The sequence below is a fragment of the Diadema antillarum genome, unplaced genomic scaffold (assembly GCF_040938485.1).
Source record: "Diadema antillarum isolate AM-2024a unplaced genomic scaffold, OU_Dant_1.0 scf00000067, whole genome shotgun sequence".
Taxonomy (NCBI): domain Eukaryota; kingdom Metazoa; phylum Echinodermata; class Echinoidea; order Diadematoida; family Diadematidae; genus Diadema; species Diadema antillarum.
In genome coordinates, this window is record NW_027270956.1 from 655,105 (window position 1) to 676,996 (window position 21,892).

The 21,892-nt window shown below is 38.0% G+C and overlaps 1 protein-coding gene across 2 annotated transcripts; it reads right to left on the minus strand.

Annotated features, from left to right (window-relative positions):
* Positions 1 to 1,580: 1,580 nt before the first annotated feature.
* Positions 1,581 to 21,195, minus strand: LOC139716586 (probable serine carboxypeptidase CPVL). 2 transcript variants are annotated; one of them, XM_071628114.1, is made up of 14 exons: positions 21,030 to 21,195; positions 16,579 to 16,802; positions 15,303 to 15,359; positions 14,698 to 14,759; positions 14,036 to 14,150; positions 13,624 to 13,682; positions 10,959 to 11,038; positions 10,486 to 10,552; positions 9,188 to 9,310; positions 7,840 to 7,971; positions 6,705 to 6,803; positions 6,127 to 6,300; positions 4,061 to 4,243; positions 1,581 to 2,694 (listed from the first exon to the last, which is right to left on the minus strand). In XM_071628114.1, the coding sequence occupies exons 2-14, from the start codon at positions 16,781 to 16,783 to the stop codon at positions 2,593 to 2,595; spliced, it is 1,458 nt and encodes a 485-aa protein (XP_071484215.1). In that variant the 5' UTR covers positions 16,784 to 16,802; positions 21,030 to 21,195; the 3' UTR covers positions 1,581 to 2,592. The 2 variants fall into 2 exon arrangements, with proteins under 2 accessions (XP_071484215.1, XP_071484214.1); XM_071628113.1 differs by lacking the exon at positions 21,030 to 21,195 and having other exon boundaries at positions 16,579 to 16,919.
* Between the last annotated feature and the right edge of the window lie 697 nt (positions 21,196 to 21,892).

Genomic DNA, 21,892 nt, shown 5'->3' on the forward strand with positions numbered 1-21,892 from the left:
ATAAGAGAGTTAAAGAACTGACAGCACAGGACTGATTGCACATGAAGTCCTCTCTGAAAGCAAAGGCAACACATAATTTTTTTCACATGATCTTTACAGATTTTTTTTTTTTTGCATTCAAAACTGCCTTTTGGCATAAAAAAAATTATATTCACACAATGGAGAACCACTCCATAAGTATAGGACAGTAGAGTAAGAACGCCTTTGTACCATTTCCAGTAATATTCATAATCAGAACAAAGTGATGTTTGTAGTGCTGATATGATTTGATACTTTGATGAAATTTGCAAAGAAGGGCAACGCTTCTGGCTTTAGGTAAGAAAAGAAAAATTAAATCTAGTTTTACCTTTAAAAATAGTTGATGCACAAGCTACTGCTAACTTTATCTTATGCATACATTAGAGAATTGGGACTGTATATGATAATTTTGCAGGTGGTTGAATTTGCAAGCAAGAACCAACAGATGGAATGGTGAAGAACTATTGTCACTTTTCTAGAGAAATGTTAGCCATTTCCCACCTCAGAAATGATTGTCAATGCATAAAACAGATCACAGGAGACAGTATTTCTGCAAGTTGCTCGTTTTAAAAATAATTGTCATGATATGAATTGGGAAATTCATGAAAAGAAACAGTTCATGAAATATACCTTGTCAATAAAATTTGTAATGCACACCACAAAGGCAAATTCTGCTCTCACTAAAATGACAACATTGCTGTCTTAAAAGTCTATCCACCTTTTCAATACAATGTAGCTTTTAGTTTCACACAGTGAAAAAAAACAACCGAATTTACATTCATATCCACACATCGTAACATGACCACAAAATGAAAAAAGAATTAAATACAGAATACAGAAAATATTGTGCTTTTATAAATATCTCGTGCCTATGACGGAAGGTCTGCTACTCGGTAAGCTAGGTTGTACCTGAGGCTAGGCTTACCTTCATCCCTGGTCACTTTTAACTTGTAAAATCCTGGGGTCATCGTTGTGCCCCCACTCATTTGGCAACTTTACATTTTCCTGCATAACCTATACCAGATGGACGATCAGACAGAATGGCTGATTTCATTAAATCTGCACAAAATAATAATAAAAAAGAAAAACAAATTTTCCAATTTGAATATTCTATAATGAGTTGACAGATAAGGGATCAGGTTATGAATTTAATGATTTAGAGGTTTTCTGGGTAGTTTGCAAACAGAAATGATTGGTTCATGACCACTATATTGTATGGGAATCAAATGAGAGAAATTATTTTAATTTACCCGATGAAATAGTATATGTGAGTGACCAAACTTACAATAAAAAGATACAGCCTCAAACTATAAAATGCAGTTTTTGCAAGATTTTATGAAATAATAGCTTTCAGTTATTATAATTTTTTTAACCTGATGCACAGTTTGGAAAAGAACAGTTTAAATCATTGCTGTATATTTCAGCCCTGTATTTCAGATGCTTTGAGCATACAATGGTACCAAACCCTAGATATCACTTTAGCTCCAATATCTTTTCTTTGGGGGGCAGACACATTTCTGTGTCAGAAAAGAAAAAGAAAAAGAAAAAAGTAGAGAAAAAAAAAAGAAAAAGAAAAAAGTGGAGAAAAAAATAAGAGAAAGAACTTTCCTTGTTTGCTGAAAATTGGGGGAAAATCATTGTCATTACTTTCAACCTGGTAACATCACCCTCAAATAAAATCTATCACATTAAAACAGCGGGTTACATTTAATGACATTATTCTGAAAGAATACTTCTCAATCTTTCTCTAAAAGATATACACCATACATATATTACATTTACAAGTTTTGGGGGGCAAAACTTGAATATGATAAATTATGCATCTTAACATTTGCCAGAGATCAGCATTACCAAATACTTGTGACAAGACATTTAGCTCCTGCGACAATTGCTCTGGTCTTATTCTCTCCAAGGACTTAGGCTTAGGGTTAGGGTTGTGATAGGGCTTTAGGTTTCGTTTGATGTGAAGGCTAGGATTAGGGTTAGGGTTATGTTTGTGGGTAGGGCTTTTAGGTTTAGCTTGGCGTGCAGATATTTTATGGGAGCAATTGTCGCAGGAGCAAATGTCATGAAACCCAAAATACTGTTGTACACTTAACTACTCGTGATTTAACCTAGAAAGGCATTTTGTGGCACAGAGTAAGGGGGAGGGGGACTAAGCCCACAGACCTTACAGCGTTGACACTCTTCTGATTTTAAGCTGATCATATGATTTCCGACAGAAAAGAAGTTCTTTAACTGATATTTCATCAGAGACACACTATGACATACAGTGCATTCCCGTTATAACTAACACAGTTACAACGAAATTCCGGTTACAACGAAGTAAAAATTCAGGCCGCAACATTATCCGTTCTATGATTTCTAGTGTTTATTTATTCGGTTATAACGAAATTTTCAATATGGCAATAGAAAACTGCCGGTCCCGAGGACTTCGTTGTAAGGGGAGTCCACTGTATTAGATTGTCCAGTAAATTATTTACATACAGTATCGCTGGAGAATGGCGAGAAGGGTAACGTCTCCCTGTAAAAACTCCCTGAACTGTCCCCGGACATCTGTACTTAATGGGATCATCACTGGCTGAATGGTCTCTTGGTCATGAACCTGTCAATCATGTCAAAGCTCCTCTCTGGTTGGTCATAGGGGAGCAAGTGACCGCCCCCTCTCACCACCACCTGCAGAATGTGAATGAGAGAGAAAGACAGTGTATTAATCCATCCCTGACTTAACATTCATTTAACCCTTTAGCAACTGTAGTTTCCCTACATAATGGCCTATTGTTTCTTAGAGGGTACAGCAATATTACAGATCGGCAGTTGCGATCTTAACAAATTTCATTTGTAGTGGGAGACAAATTGCAGAAACTCACATCTGAATATTACCCTCATTTTGACAACTTTCTGAATTATATAAAATAGCTCACTGCATGTTTATTTTTGTCTATTATCAGTTCTGTTTCTTTGAAAGCCTATTAAACTTTACCAAGAGAATGGTCTGTCACAGTAGTATATTCTCACATACTTTTGTTGACCTTTGACCTCTTTCAAATTATGTAATTATATATTCTATAAGAAAGCAATAAAAATGGTACAGCATAAAACTATTTTTTTAAAAAGCAGACAGGTGGTTTTGGGTGTCTTAGGGAGTAAAAGGATGGTTGGTTTCGGGCATTTCAGTTACTAATGGGTTAAAGGTTGTTGTTGTTGTTGTAAGCCAACCCTGCAGATTTGCTTTAATTAATAATAACAATAATGATGAATGATAATAATGACTTTGATAACTATGACAATGATAATAATCACGAGTGAGTTTCTTCAATTTGTCACCCTCTACAAATAAAATTTGTTAAGACCGCAACTGCTGATCTGTAAATTCACATCTGAACCATCACCCCTCTGAATAATATCTTTCTTTCATTCAATGATAATATTAATAGAAATAATGATAATTATGACAATAACAAAAATTACAATGATAATAATAATACTCCTTAGAAGGAAATGTAGGAAATAAATGAAGAAGTCTGGCTAGTGCAAACATTTTTTGATATGTGACACTAGCTTGCAATCATTGGCATGTTATGCATCATCTCTTCCACCTTATCTGACCTCATTTTAAAGGTCCTGTTATTAACCTTTGGGAGCAGTGATTTTAAAAAAAAATGTGCAAGATATAACTTTTGATGCATATGTGTAGGTCAATTGTATCACAAAACATCCTACAAGTGTACCATATGAAATTGTTGCAATGAAGCCTAAAATATAAGGAGATATAACTATTTTTCTCATTAAACCATAACTGTAGAAGGTTTAGTCTGGAAACACTTTTATTGTAACTGTTGTTCACATTTTGTATATCTAACAATACTTAACATCGACTATACTGGTTCAAATTTTTACATTGGTTGTTTCTATCCCTAACTCACATTTTAGAACTACCTTGAAGCACTCATGCTGGGTTTTTCTTTCATCTGCAAATGGTAAATAATTCCTTTCATCAAGTGTGTCTCATCAAAATAGAAAAAGTCTCTCTCAATCTCACCTGGTAGAGACCCCTAACATTCCTGACATAGCCTGCGACTTCCGTGTCACTTGGGTTCACCTTCCAGATTGTCTTGTTGGCATTGAGGTACTCCCTCTGACCGTCCCACTGCAGGACATGAAGAAAGTTTTCGGTCAGCGTTGCGCCGACTATGATGTCCAGCTGACCGCTGTAGAACATGCACTGTGGGGGGTGAGCACATACAGCAAAACACTATCAACATTGAATAGAATGCTTCAGATACATTCATCAAGCACAATCCAACATGTGACATCACAAAGGGAATTGTGACTGAAAGAGGAAGCCAAGTCTGCCATTTCAGAAATTCTTGTGCATTCCTCTTTGCATTTAGCTTTCCATATCATGAGCTTCCCCTGCCTTTTCATCATGAAACCCCCTTCCCTTCCAATAAACCCTTTCATTTATATATTCAATCATTCATTCACTCACTCACTATTAAACTCATTCATTCATTCCTTCATTCATTCATTCATTGAATCATTTATTTATCTATCCATGTAGTCATTCTTTCAATCATTCATTCATTCATACATTAACTCATTTATTCAACCATTTTTTCATTCATTCCTTCATATGCCTGCTCACTCACTCATTCATTCACTGAAATGTTTCTTCATTTATTCAATCATCCATTCATTCATTCATTCATTGAATTATCAATTAATTCATCCACTCATTATCTTTTAAATGTGACACCTGTCACCAAAACAAGAAGGCACATTCCACAGAGAGAGGTATGTAATTTAATTTCATGCACCATCCTCATCTTTGGTCCTCATTCTCCCCCTCTCCTCTCTCCCCTCCACCACCACCAACTGATGCTCCTAACCAGGGCATCATCTTCATCTTTGGTTCATATTCTCCCCCCTCTCCTCTCTCCCCTCAACCTCCGCCAACTGATGCTTCTTACCTGGGCATCATCCTCATCTTTGGTCCTCATTCTCTCTTCTCCTCTCTCCCCTCTACCTCCACCAACTGATGCTTCTTACCTGGGCATCATCCTCCTCTTTGTTCCTCATTCTCTCTTCTCCTCTCTCCCCTCTACCTCCACCAACTGATGCTCCTAACCAGGGTGTCATCCTCATCTTTAGTCCTCATTCTCTCTTCTCCTCTCTCCCCTCTACCTCCACCAACTGATGCTTCTTACCAGGGCATCATCCTCATCTTTGGTCCTCATTCTCCCCCTCTCCTCTCTCCCCTCCACCACTACCAACTGATGCTCCTTACCAGGGCATCATCCTCATCTTTGGTCCTCATTCTCTCTTCGCCTCTCTCCCCTCTACCTCCACCAACTGATGCTTCTTACCAGGGCATCATCCTCATCTTTGGTCCTCATTCTCCCCCTCTCCTCTCTCCCCTCCACCACTACCAACTGATGCTCCTTACCAGGGCATCATCCTCATCTTTGGTCCTCATTCTCTCTTCGCCTTTCTCCCCTCTACCTCCACCAACTGATGCTCCTTACCAGGGCATCATCCTAATCTTTGGTCCTCATTCTCTCTTCGCCTCTCTCCCCTCTACCTCCACCAACTGATGCTTCTTACCTGGGCATCATCCTCATCTTTGGTCCTCATTCTCTCTTCTCCTCTCTCCCCTCCACCACCAGCTGATGCTTCTTACCTGGGCATCATCTTCATCTTTGGTTCTTATTCTCCCCCCTCTCCTCTCTCCCCTCAACCTCCGCCAACTGATGCTCCTTACCAGGACATCATCCTCATCTTTGGTCCTCATTCTACCCCTCTCCTCTCCCCTCTCCATCTTCACCATCAACTGATGCTTCATACCAGCCCATCATCCTTTTGGTCCTCATCCCCCCCCCCTCTCTCTCTCTCCTCTCCCCTCAACCTCCACCAACTGATGCTCCTTACCAGGGCATCATCATCTTCTTTGGTCCTCATTCTCTCCTCCTGCCTCCTCCTCCCTCCCCCCCCCCCCTCCACCACCATCAACTGATGCTCCTTACCAGGGCATCATCCTAATCTTTGGTCCTCATTCTCCCCCTCTCCTCCCCCCCCCCCCCCCACCCACCAACTGCTTCTCCTTACCCGGTAGTTGTTGGCCAGCACCACCACCCAGTCGATGACCGACTGGCAGATGTCCGCCCTCAGATGATTTTCGACTGCGGCTCCGTCGTTGTATGTCAGGTTGCCAACATGAATGGCGCGACGAACTTCTGGCAGAGCAACATAATCGTTGTAGTAATTGGTGTCCACAGGTTGCTGTTTCGTGATGATTTGAAAAAGATAAGGGCAAGGAACCATCTTCAATTTGTCACATATTATTCATAAAGGTTACTGCACATCCATTACCTCATTCCGGAAGAAGAAGAAGAAAAAAATGAATGCAACTTAAATGATGGGTCAATCTGAACAATTAACAGTTAAAAAAGAAAAGAAAAAAGTTAACTTGCTATTAAAAACAACACATTATGAATACAAAAACACACTGAATAACATAGATGCATAGGCACACATGAACATTTTCTTCATTTCAGTGAATGACGCACAGTTTCATCTGCATGTAATCACTGATTGGATAACTTTCAGTATGTTCTCATTTCACAGAATATAAAAGGGGCTTTCCCTGGAACTACTAACATAAGCAAAAGTACATGCATTCTTACTGTTGATGTCATGTAATTGTAGTAGTTATCCGATCCAGTGGCATTGTAGTAGAAAGTTGGGTATGGCCACAGGTCTCCATTCAGCAGCTCATCAAATTGCTGGAAATACAAAAGAGACCGGAAAAGGTTGCATTTCAAGCACAATACACAGAAACTTACGATATGTACCAAGACAATCTTGAAAATTAACTTGTCTGCATGTTGAAATCATTATCGTACAAGATCATATAACTTCCAATATTTAGCAGGATAAAGGAAATTACTTCACATATTTTTGTTATGTATTTACACAATTTAATTCTTTATGATTTACATTGTACTTTACCATGTTTCCATATTTTTTAATTCACGGTAACCATTAACTCAACTCCAGAGCTGCCTAAAGGCTTGCCTGACCCAGCAATAACCATTGCATGCAGTGCTCATTACTATCAATTTGATAAAGGAAAACTTGAAATACCAAACACAGGAATAAATCTGTAACTTGTGAAGACTGTGGTTTGCTAGGGGGAGATTCTTTCCATTTGAATATTATGTTGAACATATTATAGAACTTGCTGTATGTTCTGGAATAGGCTTATCAAAATTTCACTTGAGCCATATCTCTGCAAACAAACTCAAGGCAATGAAATAGTAAAACATAATCCTATCAATACAGGACTATCATATTATGAGATTATCATATCCAGGGCTGCACACTAACCCATTTTTTATACAGGTCTGACATGTGTGTTGGACCAGTTTTCAGTTTTTTACTGGTCAATTCCCGACAAAGTTACTGGTCCGACAGCGATTTTTTACTGGTCAGGGACTGTAGGACCAGTGCCAGTGTGCAGTGCTGTCATATCAATACAGATTGTTACATATAGGAAACAAATATGCATGCAGTGAACTTCATGTTTGTTCTATCCATGCATAATGGAGAAAATATCTGGCCAGCATGAAAAATAACTTCTGCAAGAGTTGGGATTTATTTTGTCTTCTGCACAAAAGAGAATGATCCAAGCACCTGCAGAAAACCCTTAGGGTGAGTTTTCAACTTGCACTAGGTTTTCTTGAATGAGAGTGAAAGCATTAACACATGGCAGATATTGGCTCATTAGGTGCCAATCATTGGACACAAGATATGGTGTACCTGGAAAGCTTTCAGCCACTGTTTCTGAGCTATGTACATGGCTCCCTTGGTGGTGTAAAGGTCAACAACCTTTTTCTCCTTCTTGTCAATCTGGCATGTTTGGAGCATGAGATCTCCATACTCAGAGAACATCTGCAAGATGAGAGATATATATTAATAGATGAGATATATTCATATAAGAGAGATATATCACAGATGATATATATATTCATAGATGAGAGATATATTCATAGATGAAAGATATATTAGTAGAGGAGAGATATATTCATAGATGAGAGATATATTCAGAGATGAGAGATATATTAAAAATGAGAGATATATTCATAGATGAGAGATATAATAAAGATGAGAGATATATTCATAGATGAGAGATATATAAGTAGATGAGAGATATATTCACAGATGAGAGATATATTTAAGATGAGAGATATATTCATAGATGAGAGATATATTCATTCTGTATCGGGGTACTCTCAACAAGTTCAGTTTAAAGTGGCAGTCACTCCATCATTTGCTTGTGTAAATGTTAACGAGAGAAATGCTAAGAAAAAAAAAATGAGATTATGGTTGAATATTTTTCGTTGTATTATGTTGACTTTGAGACAATAAAATAGTCCATGGAGAGCGAAAAAAATTTGGAAAAAAAAAACATCTGCAAGAGAATGACACATGACATGGTCTCCATGACAACCATCACTACTGTTACTGCACACATCAAACGCAGCTGTTGATCTCATAAATTGAACTTTTTCCCCTAATCAAAGTTTCTGTCATGTTTTTGTTTTTGTTTTTTGTACCATCTAACAGCACATCATTCCGTACTTCAATGGCATAGTGATAGGTTATAAATGCAATTTGCAACACTACCATTAGTGCAATTTTGAGCATTTGACCTTGACCTTTGACCTTGAGCATGGGCACCCAAAAGTTGATAGACACAACTTCACCCACTCATACATGTACACAGTTTCATTAGGATACCTCAAACAGTTTTTTAGTTACCTGGTATGCTGTCCACAAAATTGATTACGAACGGAAGGACAACCCAAAAACATAATGCCTCTGGCGACACTTAGTGGTAGAGGCATAAAAAGTCCTATCACCATGACAACCACAACCACAAGCACCTCCCATTCATCATCATTTCTATCACTATGAAAAGGCATTTGCCTCTTTCTTTCTTAGGTGATATCTACAGGGAACTGAGGGAACACTCTTGTGTGACTGTTTCAGACAGGTTGACTCCGTTCCAAGTTGTCCTCATGATTCAGGACAACCACACATCATGGTTTACTAAACACTATCAGCGATCAAGTTTATACTGTAGCTACATGTAGTAATGTCTCACCGAGTATGGATCGACCAGACCATCCCCAATGGCCATCCCTTGCAGGTTGATGTGGACTTTGGCTGTTGGGTTCTCCATGTGAATCTTGTAGCAGATGGCGGGCACATACTTCCCTGCATAGGACTTCAATACAAGACACCAAACTGGACTTTGAAAAAAACTCAAACAAACAAACAAACAAACAAGCAAACATGGCCAACACAACTAAAATTCTGCAAAAATGTAGGAGCACTTACTACAGCGCACTCAAGTTATAACAAACACGATTATAACAACATTTCTAATACAACAAAGTTAACTTCAAGGCCCAAAATTATCATCTAGATATCCTTTTATACTTTATTTGTTCAGATATAATGAAAAAAAAAACAACAACTGCCAGTCCTGAAGACTTCATAATAATGAGAGGTCACCTGTATTTCATTCACCTGTTGCTATGGATATGTGCAGCATCATTACACAACATTAACTCATTGTTTATGTTAACCGATTATTCTATGCTAAAACATGAGGGAAGTAGCAATCGGGGGCTTTAGATTTGCAATGTAGACGACTAGACGATGATTGCATTCTCCTTTCTCCCTGCGTTGTGTTGGGGAGTAGCTTTAGATTACATGAAGAGGTAACCTACAAAAAGTACAATGATGCCCCCATATGATCAGTGCATCAAGTAGCTCTCTGTGTCGTAAATTTCAGCTTATGCTAAAATGGCCCAGAACCAACCATGAATATTCAGACAACGCGAGATTGATTTTGATAGGCAATTCTGCGCATGCACAGAACAGGTTTTTCCCTACGAACGTCCATGTCGCAAAAATCTAATGCTCCCTAATATCTAGACAACAAGTTGAACAGCAACCTGTATCAAATGAAATTGACATATTCTGTACAACACTTTGTTTTTACGTTCATGTTAAAGGCAATTCAACTTCTTGCATGTTATATTTACAGGAGTTACCTTCTTCGTAACCTCTTCATAACACTTGAGCAGAACCAAGAAGATGATATAGATCTCTTCAAGAATAGACGGAATCTATGACTTTTATGCTAACCAAACATATAAACTTGGACACGCTGTCACATGAATATGGCAATTCTCTTACAGTCCCCTGTATGACCCCAGGTTAGATTTGACATACTAACATGTTTCTTTTGTCTTATTAATTTCAGTTAAGATAACTGTCTCACAGGGGCAGGAACTAGTTTATGCTCAGAAATAATGAACAAAAAGAAAAATATATATCAACTGAACAAAGTGAGTCTATCCAAACAATTTGAAACAAACTTTTGGATCTTACCTCTCCTGTGGCATAGAATTCATTCTTCTGATATTTAGGAAAGAGCTGGAAGAACTGGGTCAAGGCACTGGAAAGGAGTTAGAAGACAAGGAAAAGAAGAAGTTTAAGACAGGGAGAGATTCAAAAGATCAAAGTTCATGTGATACCATAATCTAGAACAATAATACTATAAGCAATATCATGTCATATTTTGACAACATTTAGAAGTAACAAAACAACAAATCTGTATGATATACAATCAGGATAAGATGATAACATTAACAATTGTTCTGATCTTGCTTCAAAAGTCTTTTTGTTATTATTTCAAAAAAGTGAATGGGATGAAAGGCTGTGAAAAGATTTAGGCTTTCAGCACCTGAATCTCATCATACAAGAACAGGGAGAAAATATGTACTTGAACATGATTACAAGCACAAAACTTCACTGCATCTCATTTGCTAGTCAACCACATGTTTGACTGTATGATGTCTTACCTGTATAAATCTCTTGCTACATCCTCTTCATTGTTTGCATAGCCATCATCGCTGTCAGTGAAGCTAAACCCAGTCCCAACCTGACCGAGAAAAATAAATATTTACAGATGAAATCATCAAATTGGCAACATCAATGGAGAAACCCTCACACAATTATATCTTAATAGTATAATGCAAGAGCATGTCTCCTTGAATGATGACTTGGTCTGCAATGATGTGAGCAAAGACAAATCTTTTCCTAATCAGGCATTTTTAAAAAAAATTCTGCAAATTGGCAAAATTTCACACACAAAATAATCACGACGTTCCAGTATCTAGTCTACCTGACAAGATAAGCTGGACAAAATTTAGTTGAAAGGCAGGTGTGATGTATACTGTCCTTAGAATGACAAGCATCCACAATCACATATTGAACATTTTCATTGCATGAAGATGGACACCATGAGTCGGCTGGTGATTCTCAGCTTGAATACGATCTCAAACTCGTAAAAACTGATCAAGCTGAATAGGTGATAGAAAATCCAAACTCAAGGGTTGCTACTTCTGCCACCCCCCCCCCCCAAAAAAAAAAAAAGATATAGACACATTAATTGAAGCAGAGGGTACATTTATTACAGCACATTGATTCAAAATATCCTTTGTGCTTGAAAAAACAAGCACAATTTCATATTCCATAGTCAATGCTGTGAAGATATTATTAGCTTAGCAAGAAAGCTGGCATCCTTATTAAAGGCATAATTTACCATTTGCAGATGAAACAAAACAAACAAGAGACCCGCGGGTCTAGCGCTCACCTGAGTATCGCAAATTCACCTTTCACGCGGTCACTAATCTAAATTATTCACAGCTCTACCAAAATTTGACCAGGCATTCTCAAGTAGAAGATGAAAATGTACAATAAGGGCCCAAATTTTTTAAGATTCCTTAATTTGGGGGGATTGGGGCCCCCTGGGGCCCTCTGGGTGGGGCATGGTACCCATTTTGATAAATTGAGATCCTGACCCCCTAGGGATGCTACCTGCCAAGTTTGACAAAATTCCATTATGAGGTTTTCAGGAAGAAGATGAAAATGTACAATTCAGGCCCCCATTTGGACCTTCCCAACCACCCCCCCCCCCCCCCTGCCCCCCAAATGGGCACCCCTGGATCTCCTATGAACAAACTTGAAACTACAGTCATTAATGTACTCACTCATAATATTATCTTAGTTCTATAACTTCTGATTCTAGAGAAGATTTTTAAAGATTCCTTCATTTTGGGGGTTTGGGCCCCCCTGGGGGCCCCCTGGGTGGGGCATGGTGCCCATTTTAACAAATTAAGATCCTAACCCCTTAGGGATGCTACCTGCCAAGTTTGGTGAAAATAGGTAATGGGGTTCTCAAGAAGAAGATAAAAATGTACAATTTAGGCCCCATTAGGACCCCTCCTCACCCCCCTCCCCTGGGTCACAAGGGGGGCACCCCTGATTCTGCGATGAACAAACTTGAAACTACAGTCATTAATGTACTAACTCATAGTATTAACTTAGCTCTATCACTTCTGGTTCTAGAGAAGAAGATTTTTACAGATTCCTTAATTTTGGGGGGTTTGGGCCCCCCTGGGGGCCCCCTGGGTGGGGCATGGTGCCCATTTTAACAAATTGAGTTCCTAACCCCCAAGGGATGCTACCTGCCAAGTTTGATGAAAATCGGTCTTGGGGTTTTCAAGAAGAAGATGAAAATGTAAAAAGTTTACGCACGACGGATGACGGATGACGGACGACGGACGACGGACGACGGACGACGCACGACGGACGACGGACGACGGACGACGCACGACGCACGACGCACGACGCACGACGCACGACGCACGACGGACGAAGGGCGATTGCAATAGCTCACTTGAGCCTTTGGCTCAGGTGAGCTAAAAACAAAAAACCAGCATTAGTGCTTCAAAGTAGTTCTAAAATGTGAGTTACGGCTAGAAACAACCAATGTAAAATTTTGAACCAGTATAATCAATGTTAAGTATCGTTAATAAACAAAATGTGGACAATAGTTATAATAAAAATGTTTCCAGAATAAACCATCTACCGTTATGGTTTAATGCGAAAAATAGTGACATCTCCTTATATTCTAGGCTTTATGGCAAAAGATTTATATGGTAGGATGTTTTGTGATACAACTGACCTACACATATGCATCAAAAGTGATATCTTGAAAGTTTTTATAATCACTGCTCCCCAAAGTAAACAGGACCTTTAAAATGCATTCTACTCCTAATATTGTATTCCAATACTAGCGTTATACCTGACAGTTTTTAAAGGTCTTGTCATGTTTTCATGTACACCTCCAATGTGCCTCATGACAGAAAAATGAAGAAAAACGATATCACACTGAAGAAAAATGGGTCTAACCGTCTATAAAAAACTTTACAAACACCATTTTCAGTTCATCTCATGGGCCCAAATTTTAGACTATCATTAATGAACAATTTTTCCTTCCTATCCTTACAAAATTCCATATTGCTGATGCAAAACACATGGATACTGAGTCATGCAACTCTTTTGGTGATGCACTGTTACATACTTATTTCCTTCCCATTCTTATGGCATATGATAGATACACTTTATGTCCATTCTGCACGCATGACTTCCTATTGAAGTAAACTGATTCAGGATACTCACTGGGTTGTCTATATACAGCATCGAATACTTGTTGGTCCATGCCCACTTTCTTGGCTGCACTGCAGAGAAAGACAAGTGCCGAAAGCACAACACATATTTCAGACAAGTTTGTAACAGGCAAATATGTGCACTCATTTACTCATCTGTTTCACAAAATTAAACACGTAAACGGACAGAAAACTACACCACACACCTACATACATCTTAGTAATCTTTATTCATTTACAATCTTGCAACTGAGAGTATCTATGTACACAGTTCAACATCTGCAAAAAATATTCATGCATCATTTTCTTGCTATAACAGTGAAGTGTGAAAATGTATACATCATGAAATAATCCCCTCCCCCATCCCAGAAGCACTTCAGCACCTACGACTCTACACACTATGAAGTGTTTTTCATCAGTCTTACATTTGAGGTCCTTCGTGACCAGGAATGGCCCATTTTCAGCAAAGAGTCCAAACAGAGATGATCCTCCAGGACCACCCTGTAACCATAGCAACACCGGGGCAGAGGATGGCTTGGTCTAAGGAAATAGGAGAGGAATGAGACATATCACATGGCACAAAACAATAATGCATTTTCATATCAGTGAAATTTGTTACAGTTCACAGAGGAATAAAGATATTCAAATCTGCTACGGTAAAGTGGTATCAGAGTCTTGTATCAAACCATTACCATAATCAGGCAAGAAGTATTTTGTCCTAATTCTTCCAAATGTTCGTCCAATAGTAACAGAGTCTTATTCGAGTTCATATATTCATATAATTATATTCACTTGAATATATGTGACAATCTAAGTTCAACAGGAATGTAATGAAAATAGAAATAGTATTAGCCATAGTCTGTCTGGATGAAGAACAGAAGGATATTTTCAAATTAACTCATTGACCTAGGCACACCTTAAAAAAATAATTCATATGAATTTTAAAAAAAAGTTAATTATGGTATCTGCACAACTGGAACTAAGACAATCAATGAATTCTGTAGAGGATTTGTGTTGTTGTTGTTATTGTTGTCTTGTTGTTGTTGTTATTGTTGTGTTTTTTTTAAGACTAAAAGCTAAAATTTACCTGAGAAGGAAAGAACCAGAAAAACATGGAGCTGTTGTATGTTGCATTTACAGTCAAGAAACCTGGAATACAAAAAAAAGAAAACAAGAAATTTATCAGAGCAGATACGTGTTAAGCATCTGATTTAGGGTCATTCTACAGAGCTAGTGAATAACAAACACCAATGCATATATCCATCTAACAGCAGACGATACAAGGAAATTATACAGAGAATTCCACAGAATTTCATTTTTTGGTGAATAGTACTCATTCCTTTGACTTGTTGCTAATACATTAATGGTAGTACCATTCCCCCTGCTTTCTGAAAGAGGTACATCAAGTGCTCTTTCATAATGCTAGAAATTGAATTTTTATAAAATTCTCTTTATATTTTTTGCATATACAGTGTAAATGTTCTGCAGTGATGCCATGAACTGTAGTACTCTTCTCATCCAGCGACAGCCGCACCGAAACTGTAAAAGTTCATAACTTTTGATCTGATTGACCCATTTTCCTCAATATTCACTGATGTGTTCTACTAATATTGCCGCAGTCAGTCAATCCGTGTAATCCACATGTATATTTGGAAAAACTTCCCCTTTAATATGGAAGCCTCTGAACCTCACCTGAGTAGCTCTCTATGTCTGTTCCAACCAGAGTTCCAACTCGACTCAGGTTTTGCCCTGCAAAGTGTCAGAAGAAAAATAAATATATATATGTATGTACATCAAAGACACTATTTACCATTTGCATATGAAACAAAAACCCAGCTTTAGTGCTTCAAAATAGTTCTAAAATGTGAGTTAGGAATAGATACAACCAATGTAAAAATTTGAATCAGTATAATCAATGTTAAGTATTGACAAATATACAAAATGTGAAAAATAGTTTATATCATAAAATTGTTTCTAGACTAAACCACCTACAGTTATGGTTCATTGAGAAAAACAGTTATGTCTCCGTATACATGTATTTTAGGCTTTATTGCAAAATTTTCATATGGTATGTAGGGTGTTTTGTAATACAACTGACCTACACAAATGCATCAAATGTGATAACTCAAACATTTTTTCAATCACTGCTCCCAATGGTAAACAATACATTAATATAAATATATTGTACCTGGTAAACCCAATATCCAAGAACTTCACTACACATTCTTGTTATATTTCACTGTTTTGCATATAGAGTACCATCTTTGAACATACATGGGAAAAGGATGAATGATAAAGACTTAATGCTGTTCAACTAAAATTAACAAAGCTTGATATTCAGAACTTTTTTTGGTCTGGTTTCACCTGTCCTGAGGCTGTTGTATCCAACTAATTTAGGAGGAATTTAGAGAACAATTCTGCAAGAACTCTATTAGACAATATGTAATCCATCTCTCTAGTAGGAATACTTAAACTTGTTATCTCTATTTAATGCAACCTCTCCCAATAAAAATTTCCATAACAAATCAAAATACAAAACAAACACAACTTTAATAAAACATACGAAATTAACCTTGTTGTGACCAATGTTTCATCCTTCACAAATCCCTGAATAGATAAAGCCAAATGATTACTATACGCTATGCAGTTTAGTAAACATTTGTTAAATTGACCCTAGGGAAGACGAGATAGTGCAGCTGAAAATGGGCTATACAGCAACATCTTCTCAGAGCAAAAACAACACTGTTTACAAAAATGCATCCGTTTTATGCTATGTACAAAGCTGACAAATATATAGAGTAATATGCTATTCCGTAACAACCTGTCTATGACAATTTTATGGTTCTGACTGTCAAGAAATACAGTTAATCCGTTCCATACTGAATTCTGAAATGCCCATAGACTTAATACGCAGGCCACCAGGTTCCCGTATAGAACGGGTTAAGATGATTACGATTGGTCAATTTACCTTTCTCAATTTGGCCAGACTCAATGTAGGGTGTCAGAAAGAGTGGTTCTCCCGGGTCCACGCCTGTTCGCATGGCATATGCTGGAGGGTTGGGATGAAACATCTTTCTCAAGGCACTGATACCAGCCACAGAGGGCGCTGTGCACATGACGGCCAGCAGCACAGCAAGGCAAAGAACGCTCATCTGATTTCGAGGGGTCGCCATAGTGACAAGGCATACAAACCTGTTGTAAAAGGAGAAAAATGAAGAGAAACCCAAGCCAAATGAAATCATGAATCTTACAGTTCAAGCTAAGAGCTCTACACTACCTGGTACTTTAACTACAAGAATTGGCTTGCTGTAGAGAGAGAGAAAAAAAACCCACAACAACAACAAAGTATTACACTTTCTGAGTACATTGCTCAGTGCTTCTTGCATAACATTACGTAACAGTCTCAGCAATGTGGTGACATTTTTACTTTATCATCATTTACCTTGCTGCATATTTTGCTTGTCTACTCTCCTTCTGTTGTCTGTCTAGACCTTGTGTTACTTTGCATTAGTTTGCTTTTTAAAGGGACGCAGTCCTCACGAAATTTAAAAAAATATGTTGTTGTTGGTACCTCCAATGAACTATTTTCATCAACAACAAACTTTCAAATCACCAAATAAGCTCGTACATTTCGGTTAAAAAAGTGTGACTCTGCAAATGAGCTAGTCTTGGCGGAGAGTCATACGTCATCGATGCACAACTCTTTCCAGCGGTGTTCTGCTCGTCATCCCTAGTTATTTATAAATACATGTTTGCTATTTATTTTTATATTAATTGTATATATAAATAAGCTTGAAATATTTTGTTTGAAATAATATAACCACATATTGTCACATTTTATGAAAAAAAATCAGATATGATCATTTTGAACACTTAAATTGGTTTTCTGAGGCACGGCTGTCAACTTGAGAGTAGGGCATCAATGACATTGCACCTTTTGGCAGGCTCTTACACGATCGCTTGCAGGAATTATTTTTTAAAAATCGCGTACGGAGACAATTTTTGATGTCCACGCGTATAAATTGGTGAAAGGTTATATTTTTTACTCTTCTTAATTATCAGTACAGTGAAAATCTCAGGACTGCTTCCCTTTAAAGGGAAAGTAAACCCAAAGAGCAATGTGGATTGAGTAAAAGCAGTAATATTAGTAGAACACATCAGTGAAAATTTGAGGAAAATCGGGCAATTGATGCAAAAGTTATGAATTTTTAAAGTTTTGGTGTGGCAACTGCTGGGTAAGGAGACTACTAGAGGTTATGACGTATGAGTGGACTACAATATAAAGAAAATAAAAAGGGAATTCAATGAAAATTCATTTTTCATGAAAATTACACATTCCATCAACTTGATACTGACTTATGTTAGGGGTAGCACTTATTCCCCCCACTTCCTGAAAGCGGTTAGTCAAGAACTCTTTCATTTTGCTAGAAAAGTGAATTTTTGTGGAATTCCTTTTATATTTTCTTTATATTGTGGTCCTCTCATACGTCATAACCTCTAGTAGTCTCCTCATCCAGCGGTTCCAACACCAAAACTTTAAAAATTCATAACTTTTGCATCGATTGTCCGATTTCCCTCAAACTTTCACTGATGTGTTCTGCTAATGTTACTGCTTTTACTCAATCCACATTGCTCTTTGGGTTTATGTTCCCTTTAACATTGCCTTGCAGACGGCATTAATTCAGTTAAGTTAATGATATTCAGTTATCACCCCATCACCATTGCTTCAGATATCTTTCCTCTTGTTCTGTTTAAACACCTTCATTCTTTCTCTGTTCTGATGTGTTCATTCATTCCAACCCACACCTGATTCTTTTGAATAGCTCAGACAGCTCCCATTCTTATGTGATCATCCCCACCTAGTTTATTATCTCATGCTCTCCTTTATACCTATTGGTTAGTTTACTTAATTAGACTGTTTCACTTCATTAGAGTCATCCATTCCTTTTATTTTCATTGGGTTTTGTAGATATACTTTATACTATTCATTCATTATATATCGTTCATGAGCAATATACAGTGTATATATTGTATATGATATAAGCTGTTATTTTCATGAGGGTTTAATTTTGGCAAATTTTGTGAATCACAGTTGGATCGCAAATTTAACAACATCTCGCAAAATTGTCTTCATGCGCTCTTTGTCAAAAGAGCATTAACGTAAGTGTCGGCGTCGATTCGCAAAAACAACATCTCGCGAAAATGTCTATGACCTCGTCATTCGCGAAAATATCTGTACGCGAAAATAACAGTGTAAACAGTGTATTGTTTATGAGCATATTATTTATGTAAATTATGTTTCTTTGAAAGTTTTGCTGAGGGCAAAGGAGTCTCAGAATATATCAGAGCACTAGCAGACTTCTTCTGGATCAGTTCTTTGAATCTTCCCTGATAGATATCAGATACAGGATCGAGTACATTTCTTAAGTTTACAACTTTATTTTTTATATGCTGGGCTACTTAAATTTTTTTGTAGCAATAAAATAAATTCACTTTTACTGTCTTTTAATGTCACATGATTTTGAGGTGGTCCTGTGATAGTGTAGAAAGCAAATTTGTGATTCTGTTTCCTTACTCTTTGCAACAGTGCAGTGCTGTGCACACTTAATTTACTTCCTCATTTACCATCTGCTTCCACCCATTGGACAGAGCCTCTAGATCTAGATAGTACTAGTACTGTCTAGATCTAGAATCTAGTCATCTTGAACCTTGAAAGGATAATTACTGCAGCAGCTCGTAGAAAGCTAAACTGGGATGGACTGTGCGATGACGACACTGGCTGATGGTGCTTTAAAGTGCTTTCACTATTTACAATAAAATGGCAAATGTGTGCAAGTAAAAATCAAGCTGTCAGGCTAACAGCATTTTGGACCCTAAAGGAGGCTGTGACCTTCTGATGATTGGCTGGGCAGCCCACTGGAAGGTATCAACAGTAGTTGCATTGACAGCATTGTATGCAGTGGCGGATCCAGAGGGGGGCCGACCGGATGCGCGCCCCTCTTTATTTTTTGTTAAAACAAAAGAAATAAAAAGAAAAAACGGGGGATGCATGTGCCCCCCTTTAATTTTGTAAAGGCGCCTCCCCTTTACGGAATTCCAGGATCCACCCCTGGTATGGTAGGTGGTTCCAGATCCATACAGTGTGTGGGTAGAAGGAATATTTCTAGGGGTCAATTGTAGCTTCAGGAATTACGTATTTGAGTTCATGGTCATGTCTGCCTATACTGAGGGAGCTGGAGAGATGGACGGCGGAAGTGAGATGTTGACAAGATTGTAGCGGACTTTAAAATTCTAGAACTTTTGTTTCACTGCATAATATTCTCTTTATTTTACCAGTTTACCTTTGCCTTTACCCGAGATTCTGGAAGAATGTTGAAGTGTTGTCACAGCGGTCGACGGTTAGGCTAACAGTTCTTGCTCATCTCATTCTCATTTACAATACAAATCACTCAAGGATCTACAAGGTCTACAAGACCTACAATTTACAAACCTACAAGCCATTAGATAGACTAGACCTAAGTCTACACAAATTGCAACCAGCCCCGACACAAAGCCCAGGCCCCAGGGTATAACTGCGCGAGACTTCGTAGATTAGCCTCACAGAACGTTGTGTGGACCAAAATCGCAAAAAAACGCGACTTAAAAATGTAAAAACGTGAAAAAAATTCACATTTTGCCTCAGAGTTATAGTTGAGTGACCCGCACCTCGTCAAAGTTAATATTTAAGCACCATGCTTGAATCATATTTCGTCGCTGAAATTCTATGAAATCCCACTCACATACACACAGGAAAAATGCTGAAGATTCCACAAGTTCACTGATCGATACCGGAAATTTGCAGAGCTATCACCCCCAACGCGAACGATGCATTAACAGTTAGTTGTGCGCTAAGGGGCCCGCAACTCGTCACCTGCGCTCCCATAGACAAAGCACGTAAAATAGATGTTGTCGATTTTTTATCGCGTGAACTGTTCGAAATGTTCAAGATAGACATTTTACTGTAAAATACAAAATTTGAGCCTCATTTTTTCTCTGTCGTCCGCTCGGTAAAAATGTGTACGGTGATTCGTGGGATGAATTGTGATTCTGGTGCAAGGACAAGGTGCAAAAGACGTCAATTATTTCATTACGAAAATCATGTCTGGAATTATAATGCGATTTTACACCGCGCAAAAAGACAACTTTTTGGAGAGGGGTATATTTGAAGTCTATTTTCCTAAAATCGGAGTGAATAATTTTCATAATTTTGCCGAATTTGTAATTTTCAGGACTTTATGAATAACTCGTGCTATTTTTGACCGAAATTTCGTCTTCTGAGTGTGGAATTCAGAGCCGCGAAAAAAAGCGTCCGGTGATACGATCAACTCTCTCTCCTATAAAGTTTACTGCACCATACCATGCCATTACCAAATTACTTACCTGGCTGCAGAATTAAATTACAGAAATCACTTCCTTTTTCTGTACGATACTGGATTGGACAATACTGCTGGTATCGTGGCTAATATCGCCTGCCCTGACAGAAACGTTCTTGTATTTCTCCACTCTGCCACCCCCTTTGGTTGGCAGACTCAGTTTCGGAGCTTTGGTCAGCCAGTGGTCAATGATTGCCTGCTCCGATGTGTAGGACCAGCCGCACAAAATGCAATTCGGATGAAGTCGCTTGCCGACCCACAAACGGACATGTGACCGAAGATCCTGATGTGACCACAAGTCACCTGACCTACTCGCCTCGCATCATGTGACTATCGGCAGTACATGACCAACCATCAACGAGTCGCGGTCGTAAATATGTGTTGAGTCAAGGGAGGTGGGAATGAGTACTAATCCAGGGACGTGGGGGTGGGGGGAGGGGGGGGGGGGGAAGTTGCCCCCAATGAAAATATAGGGGTGGGGGGGGGGGGAAGCAAACATAACATTTACCCCCCCCCCAAAAAAAAAAAAAAATAATAATAATAATAATAAAAGTAAATAAATAAATAAATGAATAAATAAATAAATAAAAAAAAAAAAATAAAATAAAATAAAAATAAAAAAAGAATTAAAAAAAAACAATAATAATAAATAATAAAATAAAAATGATGCGAAGAATTTCTTGGTTTTTTTTAATCATAAAAGCTGCTTTTAAAATGACAAAATTGCGCTACCTGTAGTAAATTCTTATTAGGCGTAGGCCTACTATATTAATTGTAATTGTGAACATTATACATTTTCACTAAGATTTCGATGATTATCAGAAGTAAACCTATAATATTTTGTGCACTGGCCTATACTGTCATTATTCA